General features: G+C 41.2%; 1 protein-coding gene across 1 annotated transcript in view; it reads right to left on the bottom strand.

Annotated features, from left to right (window-relative positions):
- Positions 1-2942, bottom strand: part of Gtf2a1l (general transcription factor IIA subunit 1 like) — a 35793-nt gene extending 32851 nt beyond the window's left edge. The window contains exons 1-3 of the mRNA XM_051175243.1: positions 2798-2942; positions 443-544; positions 158-275 (exon numbers count right to left, since the gene is read on the bottom strand). Of these exons, the coding sequence (XP_051031200.1) occupies positions 158-275; positions 443-544; positions 2798-2818 (241 nt within the window). The 5' untranslated portion in view covers positions 2819-2942. The remainder of the gene's footprint in view (positions 1-157; positions 276-442; positions 545-2797) is intronic.
- Positions 2943-13321: the final 10379 nt, after the last annotated feature.

Genomic DNA, 13321 nt, shown 5'->3' with positions numbered 1-13321 from the left:
TTTTTAAATAAGCATGCATACGTTTTCCATCTGATTAAATCATCTAAAGGGGAGGCCCTTTCCACCTTAAGAACATTAATTATCCTGACTAAAAACAGTACCAAATAGGAATGGGTTCTGAAAACATATAAACAGTCTTTGACTGATTCTATCCAACCTGTTGATTGCAGTGTTGGTAAACCATGTGGCAGCTGAAGGGTGAACAGAGGCGAGTGGACACTATTTCTGAAGAAGTCTTCTGTCGCTTTAGATTGTAAAACCTTGGTTTCCCAGAGCTAAGAGGGGGGAAAAATACTGTTTTATTTTAGTTGATAGTATTTTTTAAAAACACTAATGTCATTGTTTCAGCAGACAGCACAAGGAATACATACTAACTGAAAGGTGAGAAGTAGTATAAGGTTTCAGGTTCTGAACACAATATGGGAGAGATATGAGCACAAACCTTCTTCAAGTCTTTTAGCACCTGCTCTTCAATGCCTTCCTCAGCAAACAGGTCCCGAACACCCTCAATTACGTCTTCAATTACAGATCGGTAGAGTTTGGGCTACATGAAAGCAATTGTTAGAGGTTTTGATTCTCAAATTAGTATGGAATCGCTTCAAAGGGCACGTAGATGGGGTCTGGGGAGATGGCTCAGTTGGTAGAGAGGCTTTGCTGCTCTTGAGGAGACCCTGTGTTTGATTCCCAGCACCCATGACAGTCAGTTCACAACTGCCTGAACAACAGCTTCAGGGGAATCTGCCAACTCTTCTAGTCTCCTGGGGCTGTACCCATATGCACACCCCCCCATGCAGATGCTCACACATATACACATAACTAAAACTATATGACTAAAAACTCGCTCTCCAATCCTTGCTTTGAAGAAACCCATCACAGTTGCTAAGAACACCCTGCTCGTTGTATGGTCTTGGCTCTTTATAGATTGAATTCGATGCCTGGCATCCCTTGGAATCTCTATCCACAAGGCTGAATCACAAAACTACACCAAACCTGGGGGGGAATCTCACAAATGTATGGGTGTTAAATACATCTTCCTGTTCCTTTTTGAAAAGGAAATTGGAGGCAGCTGGGAATAAGGTCCTGTTTTCAGTCTACCCTTTTGTATCCACTATTAGAGAACCATCATGGATGTAAATGAACTTCAAGCCTTAAAATCGGACCAATCAGAGCCAGGCCCACTTCCAAGCTAGAGGTGGAGAGAAGGCCGTTGTAACCGTGGTCACATAAAAGAGCAAATGCACCCTTGAGTTCTGGTGAATGTCATTGTGACCATCAGGGCACGATGAAACAGAAGGTGCAAAATCCATTCCATGAAACAAAATCAGGCAGGCTACCCAGAGTCACCTATTATACCAACAGCACAAGAAGCATATGAAATATACTCCACCTTTCTCGTCTGTATATAAAACGTGCCCCACCTTGGTCTCCTATGCAAACAATACTGATCCAGGTGAAGGCCACAGATAACACATGGTACAACAAGAAATCTTGTTGCTCTTATCCTCGATGGCCTAATCTAGCCCAAATGAAAACCGAGGCATCCGTGGAATGCTTTTTCATGCTTCCCACAAAAAAAGAAAAAAAAATACTCTCACTCCAAGAACAGCGCATTTTGAAGTAATCTTTCCAAAGATCCATGGTAAATCTATGAATAGGCCAATCAGGAACATCTAAATGTTAGTCACAGGCATGCCCATTAAGACTAACTGCCCCCAAATGAGTTGCTTCTTCTAAAACAGTCTACCCTGATAAGGGCTTCTAAATGGATGCTTGGGTTTTAATCCCAGCTAAATGATCACACTCTAAGTGCGGGAGAGAAAAACTCCGAGGGCTAAAAACATCTTTTAAGACCTACCCTTGGAGTATAACAGCAGCAGTCCAAAAGAAGCCAATAAAACACAATTTTCCAAAAGCAAAGTAAGTATTGAACGTGGTCTCTCTTGTAGGACTACCGTTAAGCTTTATATTGCTTTCTCTGTGTTATCTTTATTAAAACTATATATAGTCTGTACCTCAATCTTACCTGTGTCTCTCATCTCTAAAAGAAAACATGTTCCCTTTGGCAATCACAGGGAATACATGCAAACTGGCATACATCCTTCACACTTGGTAAAGCATCATAAAGTGAACATACATGAGTATGTCTCTAAAAACAGAACCTTTTGTGCTGCACAGATACACGCGGAATTTTACAGACACAAGCCTATCCTGGCTGCTCAGGGTCTTTCGGGAAATGTGCATCTGTTGGTATTGTTTTTTGCCTTTAACTTGGGTTTTCATTTTAATGAAAGATCTAGCAAGAGCTGTTTTGCAGGTAAATTCTCATCGTGTGTAAGGTTTAGATACCCTTATGGCAGTATTTGTGGGTTTTGCATTTAAGCATTAATGTTGAAAGACAAGGAAAGACGAGATCATGGGGCAACAATCCAAATTTCAACACCTAACCTACCATCGCAGGTTAGGGACTAATAAGAGTGTGAACTACAGAAGGATCCAGAGTCGGAACCCAGCCTAAGGTTACTTTACACAACCTTGTCAAAAATTTTCTTGAACAATAAAAAGCAAGTGAACGTGGAGGAAATTAACCTGGCTGAGGGTACTACACAATTTCTACGTGTCCTAACCTAGATAGCATCAGTTGGAGTGGAAAACACAAGGTTTTTCCAGTGAGGCCAGAACCCATGTGACTGTCTCCAGCTTCCTCTAACTCATGGTGAGACAGACGGGGTGCCTATCAAAGTCTGCGACTTGCCATGGATGGCTAAAGGGTGCTGGCAAAGCCTACCCGACTCCTTACCACCAGGTTGACGAAGGCCATACCAGCGGCTGGGTGCCCGACCGTTTGCGCCTGCGTGGCAGAGAGTCTCCAGGTTCGCTTTTAAACCGTGGCTCTCGTTGCTGCGCAACCGCGAGGACGCTGGGGGGGGGGGCAGAGCTGAGTAGGGCTGGACGAAAAAGAAGGTTAGTGATTGGAGGAATGGAGCTTGGGCGTGGCAGGTATGTGGGGAGGAGCCTATCCAGCAGACTAAGTGGGCCTGTGCAGCAACAGATGGGGCAGTTTTATCTTTGAGGGATGTCGGGAGAAGAGTTGTTTCTGCTTTTACCAGTTTGTCATGCATTCCTAAACCTCACTCATAGCTGCACTCCATGCTTCTATACAAAAGTGTGACAAGAGCTAACTCTTCTATAACTAACTGTTGAAGTGTGGACAAAAGCAGCAGCAACTTTCAGCTGGGAACCGGTTAAATCTACAAATGGGAGTCATAAAGGCGCTTGCTGCCAAGCCTGACCCATGTGCTAGAAGGGTGGAGCTCTAGAAGCTTGTCTGCTGACCTCCACAGGTGCGCAGGCGCACAAACGCATCAATCCATGTAAAAGAACTAATACAAACGACTAAGAATCCATAAAGGCAAACATCTCTCCTGGATCAGAACTGGCCGTGAGGGAGCCAGCAAACAAACAGTGACTTGAAAATGTTCTCCAGACGACTCTTTCGGCCATTGAAGTGAGACCCGCTGTCCTAAGACACACTCAACACTGGGTCCAACCTGACGAACCTTTTCTTTTCAAGGGTTTTGTGCCTGAGTTTCCCCGAGGGCATAGGATTTTAAAATGCAGCGATGATGGAGAAGTATGGTTTAAACTAGATCAGTTCATCCCCAGAGCCACCATAGCTCCTTTGCTCTTGTGGCAGAAGTCCCCATCTTTGTCCTGCAATTATATTCTTTGCCACCCACCCTCCTCCCTCCTCTCTCCTCTCTCCTCTCTCCCTTCCCCATCTCCCTCAATCTCTCTCTCTCTCTCTCTCTATATATATATATATATATATATATATATATATATACATACATACATACATACATACATACATATATATATATATATATATATATCTCCATACATAACCCCACTAGTTCAACAAGGAAAGAGCCTTCTACTTCCACCACCCTACCTGCAAACAGCCTTTTGAATCTGAAGATAGATCTCCACCTAACAGGCAGTTGTGTGATGATTTAAAAATCCCAATACGGTTTAGAACTGTCTACTTGCTTGCGTATTTGTGAGTTTAAGTGCAGTTGAGCTGTGGGTGCTTGCCCATTCTGAAGTGGCTTGCCTGGACCAGGTGTAAGTTTCTAGCAGCTGATTTATTTGGTGTCATTTAGAAGACTTTTCCTTAATTGAAAACTACTGGGAATTTATTTTACAAAAAGCCATTAAGTATGCGTGGTGATTTTTTAATGGTTACGTCTCTATGTGGCAATTTACTACCAGGAATATTCAAAGTGACTTACCTTTCACCCAGAATAGAAAAGCTAAAAGCAAGCATTGATTCCTTCTGATATTATAAAATCCAATTAAATTATTCAAGCTGGGAAATAAGAAAGCTGAAAGGTCTCTTGTTTTCCATCTTTCTCCTTTCAAGGTTTTAAAATTTTAGTCCTAAATGCATAGAATGGGTAACAATCTAACATTTTGTGACAGCACACCCTTTCTTTGTACTTCATTATACATTATACCTTTCTCAAAGCTATAGAGTAGACCATGTGTGCTTTTAAATTTAAATTTAAATAAAAAGTGTGACAACAACTGAATTGTTACTGCCAGTGTACTTGATACACTTTCTATAGAAAAGCTATTCAACAATGGTGGGGTGATCTTACTGGCTTTCTGTGTGTCCCCTTGTGCATCTGAGTAGTCACCAGTAGATTCTGCTTTGGATTCTTCCCAGTCACCAAAGACGACCTTTAAAGGAAGGGTGTGAAATCTCTTTTCCAGAGACAAGTTCCTTCTGCCATCAAAGTCCCACCCTTTCCCTTGTCTGACATAAGCCTCTTGTGAAATTCTCATTGGGATCCATTGCCTCAGTAATCTAACAGCTGAGGGAAGGGGCCTAAGTGTCACTCTTGAGATGATCTTAGAGGTCAGGATGCAGAGAAAGAGGGGAGTGTCATCCCTCTGTTGCTTTCCCCTTCATCCTTACCTACTCTGGCTGGATTCCCAGCTGTGGTACAGTATTCTGAATAGTTCTTCTGCTTCAGTTAAACCCTCTTTTAAAATGCTCACAGGACCTAAGTATACTTCATCAATCTTCTAGGTTGAATGAAAAAGTAAGACCAAAAAATGGAAGGATGTGACTGCTCCTGAGTAAAGTGGAGGAGAAAGTTTATTGAAGATAAAAGAGAGAGCATAGCCAAAGACAGGGACATCTGGAAGAGTCCAGAGTGAACACGACTCTGAGCCTTGTAAGAAAGGAAAAGGGAAGGGAGAGAGGAGAGATGGGGAACCAGGTGCCGCAGCCAAGAGGCCCAAAACAGAGTACACAAAAGGACCCAGTAGCCAAAATGGTTGTACAGGGAAGGACAGCAGGGGGATGGCAACCCAGCCTCTGGGCTGGAGAAGTTTAGGGTAGCGGTGGGGTATGCTAGCCAGAAGGACCCTGTAACAGGTAGGGACTGAGGGATAGAACCTGGCAGCCAGGTCTACTTTGGTATGTCAAATAGTCACCTCAGTTAGCCATTTGTCCCCAATTTGAGACCTAAGATCCCAGCCTTTCTGTGATAATAAAGGATAAGTGGTGATGTAATCTTTTCTATGACTACTTCCTGTTGATATCAGCTGGGATGCTGCTTCACTGAATGTCCAGGGACCATCTAGGGCTAGGGAAGTGCAGGCCACATTGGAGAGGTTTTTGTTTTTTTGTTTTTTTTTCTTTTTTTTTTTAATGTTGAACCACATGGTGCTAGCTGCTCTGGAGCCATCTAGGATGCAAAGGCTCTAGCTTGTTGGAAATGCTGTCAGAAGCACGTAGGGATGGTTACTTTGGAGCAGATTGCAGCCTTTAGTTGACTATAAGTCTGCTGCAAAAGATATACATAAGGGCTAGAAGGTAAAGTTAAGGAGTTTAGGGGAAATTTTTTATCTTGGGCTTACACTTGAAATTTCTAGGCCCACAGTCCTGGTAGTTGGGGGAGGGGAGTTCCAAGACCAGACAGAGAGGAAGAGATCCCACCCTCAGGAATAGGCTTTAGGGAAGGAAACTTAGGGTTTTAGTTGGGCAGGAGTACTTATCTGGAGTCTGTTTGACCCATAGATCCAAGTCAACACCCTGAAGCTTACAAGAATTTTTTTAGTTTATAAAAAGAGATAAAAGCTTCAGATGTTTTAGCATCACCACTGCTTGTCCTCTGTCCTGGAATCCACTATGACTCACACCTTTCAATCACTGTAAAAACCGGGGGACCCAAAAATGATTCTGGGTTAAAAAGCACCTGTGAATTTGTCCCCTTTCAGAGTCTGGTAGCAAGGTGAACTGTCTGTCTTTCTCAGCTGGAAACCCAGCCACTCTAGGACAGTGAGGCCTAAGGCCTAATTTTTACATATAAGTAGAAGGCAGCTGCAGCCTTGCAGGGGGAGCTGGCATGCTCCACACAGTTGAAGCTACAGTTAGTCAGTCAATATCATCAGAGATCTAAGATGGATAAATGACAGCAGGAGGTAAAATCTTAATGGCCTGCATATCAGTTAAAATGGCAAAGGCTTACCCACTATCAGCACAGTTGCCCTAGGCTCTCTTGATCTGGATGGCTTTCCTGGGAGCAGTCTTGGGCTGTCATACAGGACAACCCAAAAGTGTCCATAGTTTGGGCAGGGCCCTGGCAACAGGTGGCAACAGGGCAGCTTTGCGCAGCAGTTAGTGTTACCATAATTCAGGTGGCATCATCATGCCTAATCAGTCTTGTTTGGAGAACTCAGAGTACCAGTAGGAGCATTTCTGTCTATTGTAGGAAACTTTTTCACTAAATGTTTTCAATGCCATGCTCAGCAGATCTCGGAAGAACCTGAGGACCATCTATTGAGTATACCTGAGTTTAGGCATGATCTTGAAAATACATTAACTTGTATGTCTTGATTTTCTCTAACAGTTTAAGTTAACAGATTTCACGAGAGTAGGATTTTACAGCTTTAGTCCTGCTAAGTTTAATACTTAAAATTTGAGTTGATGATTTCATTGAAGATCCTTTAACATCAAAATGAAATTTTAAACCATAAAGACAGCCCATGGACTGAGAACCCCACTGTCCTGATTATTTTATAGTGCACCATGACAGAATGTCACAGTTTTTTGTTTTTGTTTTTTATTGTATGGTTTAGTTTATCCAAATAACTAAAGCTTAACCAAGTGAACAAAGACAAAGAATCTAGACAAAATACCACTGTGACCCTGAGTAGACCTTAGGAATTTATACACCTTATTATTGTAAGACCCTCAGAATGAGGAGTCTCCCAGTTTCGGTCGGTACCCCCAAGAACTCAATGTCCAGTCCAGTTGCTGCAACATGTAAGAGGCTTTAATTAACAGAAAATGTTTGCACAAACAGGCTCCTTCTGCACACAGGCTAGAAAGAAGCACCATCCCCCGGGCACAGGTGTTTTTAAAGGCAAAACCCACAAGCTTAGGGAGGGGGTGGGACCCTCTGTCCATTGAGTATGTGACCCTTTGAGGCCAAATGGTCTCACTATTAGGGTCAACAGACCTTAGGGCCTCAGGGTGTGCTAATTAATCTTGTCTGGGCAAACCGGAGGTACAGCTATCTCTTTGTTTCTTAAAGACCCTATTCACTACCTGCTGACTCACAAGAAAGGAGGGGCAGTGTGAATTCTTGGTATCTTGTTATCTCAGGGCCTTGTGAGGGGAAGTTAGCAAATTCCAAGGAACAGATGTTGGTCTGGGTTAACTTTCCAGGTTAGTCTGTCCTTCATTTCAAGTGGGGGGTTTCTTTAACTTTACTTTTTTGTCTTTCATTATCAAATATCCCTTATTATCAAACACATGTTGTTACTTATCCAAATCTTTTAGAAGCCTGGTATTGAGCTGTCAGCAAAGACATAAGTAGTTAGGTGCAAATCTCTAAGTCAGCTTTTGCTAATCTGATTAGACATTTATAACCTTCAAATTTATCGCCTATACAAAAATCCAAAACAATGCAAAGTGTTTGGAGGTTTGCTTTTAGTCTAAAAAGGAGATATAATGACAACTGGAGAATTCAGTAGGACTAAGAAGTTTTATAGACACTGCCTTAGTTTGTTTCTACCCTGTGGTCATCTTAAGACTGTAAAGTCACATGACATGGACCCTTTAGCCTTAATAAAGATGGCCTATTTTTTTTTTAACAAGAGTTGAGTCCAAGTTGCATATATGGTATAGTTTAAACAAGAGTGGAATCATATATATAGTAAGGTGTAGCAAATTAAGGTTATCCGTGTCTAGATTTTTAATTATAAGCCTTTTGTTATAAGTTTAAAGCACACATTTTATAGATTTTTTAATCATACACAATGAACATACAAATCCTGAGACAGAGTTTACAGCATAGACTTAAGGTATTTTGGGGGAGCAGAACACAGAGAGTGGAGACAAAAGATTGAGTGTACAAAGTAGAACCTTCAAGACTTCTGGAAGTACAGAGCAGAACAAGTTTACATATGAGAGATCTGGGACTCATTTGTGCAGTGGCAAAAGTTGTTATTGTGTGAGAGAATTTGAAAATGGAGAATGCCTAGGAGCCTCCTGAGGACTGGGGTCTGTGTGCAGGGGAGCCTGTCCCGGCAGACCAGACCAGCCCATCCATATAGTCTGCTAATGTTCTAGTCCCATATCCACAGAAGGAGCCCGCCTTCCTGTGCCCCGCTTGGAGACTCCTAAGGACTGGGGACTGCATGCAGGGGGAGCCCATAGACTGGCCCATCTAGAATCTGCCAGCATTCTGGTTGCACCTATACCCACTGGAGGAGTCCCTCCACCATCCACTGGAAGAGCAGAGCCATTGGCGTATTGGACATGCTTGCCATTGAAGTATTGGACCCACTGGAAGTGAACCTTGTACCCACCAGGAGATAGGAAGACCCTACCAGTACACACTGGAAAAAGGGATGGGTAGATGACAGTATAAGAACACAGTCAACAACAGAATAATCAATATGACACCACCAGAGTCTAGGACCAGCAAGACCTGCCTGAACAACCCAACACAGATGAAGCAGAAGAGAACAGCCCTAAAAAACAACTTTATGATGATGATAGAGACTCTCAAAGAAGTAATGAGAAAATCCTTTAAAGAAATGGAAGAAAAGACAAACCAAAAAATTACAAGAAACAATTCAAACAGTGCAAGACTTGAAAGCTGAGCTAGAGAAAAAAAGAAAAAAGAAAAAAAAAAAAAAACACACACAATCTGAGGGAATGCTAGAAATAGAAAAGCTAGATGAAAGAGAGACTCTTAGGCTTTGAAAATACACTAGGAGAAATAGATTCATCGACCAAAGAAAATTTCAAGTCCAACAAATCCCTGATTCAAAATATCCAGGAAATATGGGACACTGTGAAAAGGCCAAACCTAAGAATAAGAGGTATAGAAGAAGGTGAAGAAACCCAACTCAATGGTGCAGAAAATATATTCAACAAAATCACAAAAGAAAACTTTCCCAACCTGAAGAAAGACATGCCAATGAAAGTATGAGAAGCTTACAGAACACCAAATAGAGTGGACCACAAAAAAAAGTCCCCTTGCCACATAATAATCAAAACACCAAACATACAGAATAAAGAAAAAGAATATTAAGAGCAGCAAAGGAAAAGGTCAAGTAACATATAAAGGCAAACCTATCAGAATTACACCTGACTTCTCTCCATGGTAACTCTGAAAGCCAGAAAAACCTGGATAGATATTCTACCATCACTAAGAGATCATGGATGCCAGCCCAGATTACTATACCCAGCAAAGTTTTCAATCACTATAGATGGAGAAACCAAACTATTCCATGATAAAAACATATTTAAACAATAAATATCCACTAATCCAGCCCTACAAAGAGTTCTGAAAGAAAAACTCCAACCCTAGGAAGTCAATTACACCCACAAAAACATAGGCAATAGATAATCCCACTTTACCAACTGCCAAAGGGAAAATGGGGGGAAATCCACACACAATACCAACAACAACAAATCCAAAACAAACAAGAATAACAATCAATGGTCATTAGTATCCCTTAATATTGGTGGTCTTAACTCTCCTATGAAAAGACACAGGCTAACAGAGCATATACAAAGACAGAATACATCCTTCTGCTGCATACAACAAACATACCTCAACTCCAAAGACAGATGTTACCTCAGAGTAAAAGGTTCTGAAAATATTTTCCAATCAAATGGACCCAAGAAACAAGCAGTTGTAGCAATCCTAATATCTAACAAATTAGACTTTTAAACTAAATTCAATCAAAAGAAATGAAGAAGGTCATTAACTGTTCATCACAGGAGGATTCCATCAAGATGAAGTCACAATCCAGAACATCTATGCCCCAAATACAAAGGTACCCACATTTATAAAAGAAACATTACTAAAACTCAAATCATATATAAAGCCTCACACACCTAGAGTGAGAGATTTCAACACCCAACTCTCAATACTAGACAACTTAACAAAGAAACAAAGGAACTAACAGAAGTTATGACCCAATTGGGTTTAACAAACATTTATAGAACATTCCATCCAAACACAAAAGAATATACCTTCTTGGGGCAGCGAATGGAGAGAGAAGTAGGAGAAAATGAGGGGGAGGAAAGGAAAACATGTGCGACCAGGAAGATTGAGCCTAGTTAGGAATAGAAGATAGGAAAGAGAGAGACAGAGACAGAGAACATAAAAAAGGGAGCCAATATTGGTTTGAAGATAAAATTGAACACAAAGTAAGGTCTAGAGAACTACAAGACTGCTCCCAACTAACAATCTGAGCTTCCGTGGAAAGGCTATCATAAATGCCCTTCCCGGATAGTGAGATCAACAACAACTTCCCCATGGAGCCCTCAACTATGCCTGTTGAAAACAGGATCAAACACCCATACATAAACACTGAGTCGAACTAGAACCCAGATGCAGATGGAGAGGACAAGACCATGCGGCAGAAACACATACAGCCAGCTTACCTGAACAAGGAGGAGCTAAGGGCCACTAGACTGATAGCTGGGAAGCCAGCATGGGACTGACTCAGGCCCCCCTGAATATGGGTCTCAGCCAGAAGAACTGAGCAGTCTAAGAGACCTCAGACAGTGGAGCCAGGATGTATCCCTGGTGCACAAAAGGACTTTGCGAACATATCCCCCATGCAGGGATGACTGCCTTAATCTAGAGACAGGAGAGAAGGCCTAGTCCCTACTTCACATGACCTGTCAGATCTACATGACCCCAACTGGATGGCATTCCCCTACATATGGAATTGGGGTGGGAGGATGGGAGGGGAGGGTGGTTAGAGTGCATGTGAGAGGGCAGAGAGGGTAAAAGGGAGGGAAGGAGGGAGGGGGAACTGGGATCGACATGTAAAATAATAAATTAAATTTAAAAAAATGCTTTGACTCCAAAATTTAAGTTGAAGGACAAGTTATTGGGGAAAAGGATTTCTATTTTTGTTTCCACAGAAAATGAAAAGATGTGGATTCCTTCCAGACTAATGTGGTTTGATCACGTCAGACTGCCTGAAACAGAGTACAAGGTGATACTACATTCAAAACAGCTGGACAAAGCAGCCTTACAGACTACAGCCAGGATTTCTGAATCTTCTTCTAATCCCCCAAGACAGCGCCCCTTACCAGCAGGAAGTACTTTGGAACGAACAACGCCCAAATTCCCAAATATTGTGTATAAATGTTTATTTTCATTTAATTGGACTTTGTTATGTAAAATAAAATAAAATAATTAAAAAAAAGAATATACCTTCTTCTCAGCACCACATGGAACCTTCTCTAAAATCAACCACATACTGGGCAATATAGCAAACCTCAATAAGTACAAAAACTTGGAATGGCCTCCTGTATCTTACCAGGCCAATATGCTTTAAAGTTGGAATTTAACAACAACACAAATTGCAGAAAACCTACAAACTCATGGAAATTGAACAATGTGCAATTGCACCATTCCTGGGTAAAGGGGGAAAAAAGGCATTAAAGACTTCCTATAATTCAATGAGAATGAAAACAAAACATACCCAAACTTATGGGACACCTTGAAAGCAGTACTAAGAGGAAAGTTCATAGTACTAAGTGCCCACATGAAGAAACTGGAGAATAGTCACATTAGAGAATTAACAGCACAACTGGAAGCTCTAGAACAAAAAAGAAGCAAACTCATCCCAGAGGAGTATATCCCAGGAAATAATCAATTTGATGGCTGAAATCAATACAAAGAATCAATGTAACAAAGAGTTGGTTCTTCGAGAATATCAAGATAGATAAATCTTTATCCAAACTAACCAAAAGTCAGAGAGAGAACATGTAAATTAACAAGATCAGAAATGAAAAGGAGGACATAACAACTAACACAGAGGAAATCTTCAGTCCACAAACCTGTAGTCCACAAAATTCAAAAATTCAGTGGAAATGGACAATTTTCTGGATAGATAACACCAAAATTAAATCAAGGACAGATAAGCAATTTAAATAGACCTATAACCCCTAATGAAATAGAAGCAGTCATCAAAAGTCTCCCAACCAAAAAAAGCCCAGGGCCAGATGGTTTCAGTGCAGAATTCTACCAGAAATTCACAGAATGGCTAATACCAATACTATTCAAAGTGTTTCATACAATAGAAGCAGAAGGGTCATTGCCAAACTCTTTTTATGAGGCAACAATTACCTTGGTACCCAAGCCACACAACTAAGAAAGAGAATGGCAGACCAATATTCCTCATGAACATTGATGCAAAAATACTCAATAAAATACTGGCAAATAAAATCCAAGAATACATCAGAGAAATCATCCACCATGATCAAGTACACTTCATCCCAAGGATACAGGGATGGTTCAACATATGAAAATCCATCAACGTAATCCACCATATAAACAAACAAAAAAAGAAAAATCACATGATCATCTCACTAGATGCTGAAAAAGCCTTTGACAAAATCCAACACCCTTTCATGATTAAGGTCTTGGAGAGATCGGAGATAACAGGAACATACCTAAACATAATAAAAGCATTATACAGCAAGCCAACAGCCAGCATCAAACTAAATGGAAAGAAACTCAATGTACTTCCTCTAAAATCAGGAACAAGACATGGCTGCCTACTTTCTCCGTATGTCTTCAATATTGTTCTTGAAGTACTAGCTAGTGCAATAAGACAACAAAAGGAGATCAAGGGGATACAAATTGGAAAGGAAGAAGTCAAACTTTCACTATTTGCAAATGATATGATAGTTTACATAAGTGACCTGAAAACCTCTACCAGGGAACTCCTACAGGTGATAAACACCTTCAGCAAAGTGGCA

This window comes from Phodopus roborovskii, unplaced genomic scaffold, assembly GCF_943737965.1.
Source record: "Phodopus roborovskii unplaced genomic scaffold, PHOROB, whole genome shotgun sequence".
Classification (NCBI taxonomy): domain Eukaryota; kingdom Metazoa; phylum Chordata; class Mammalia; order Rodentia; family Cricetidae; genus Phodopus; species Phodopus roborovskii.
Note: the sequence above shows the minus strand (reverse complement) of the source record. Positions and strands in the feature narration are given on the sequence as shown.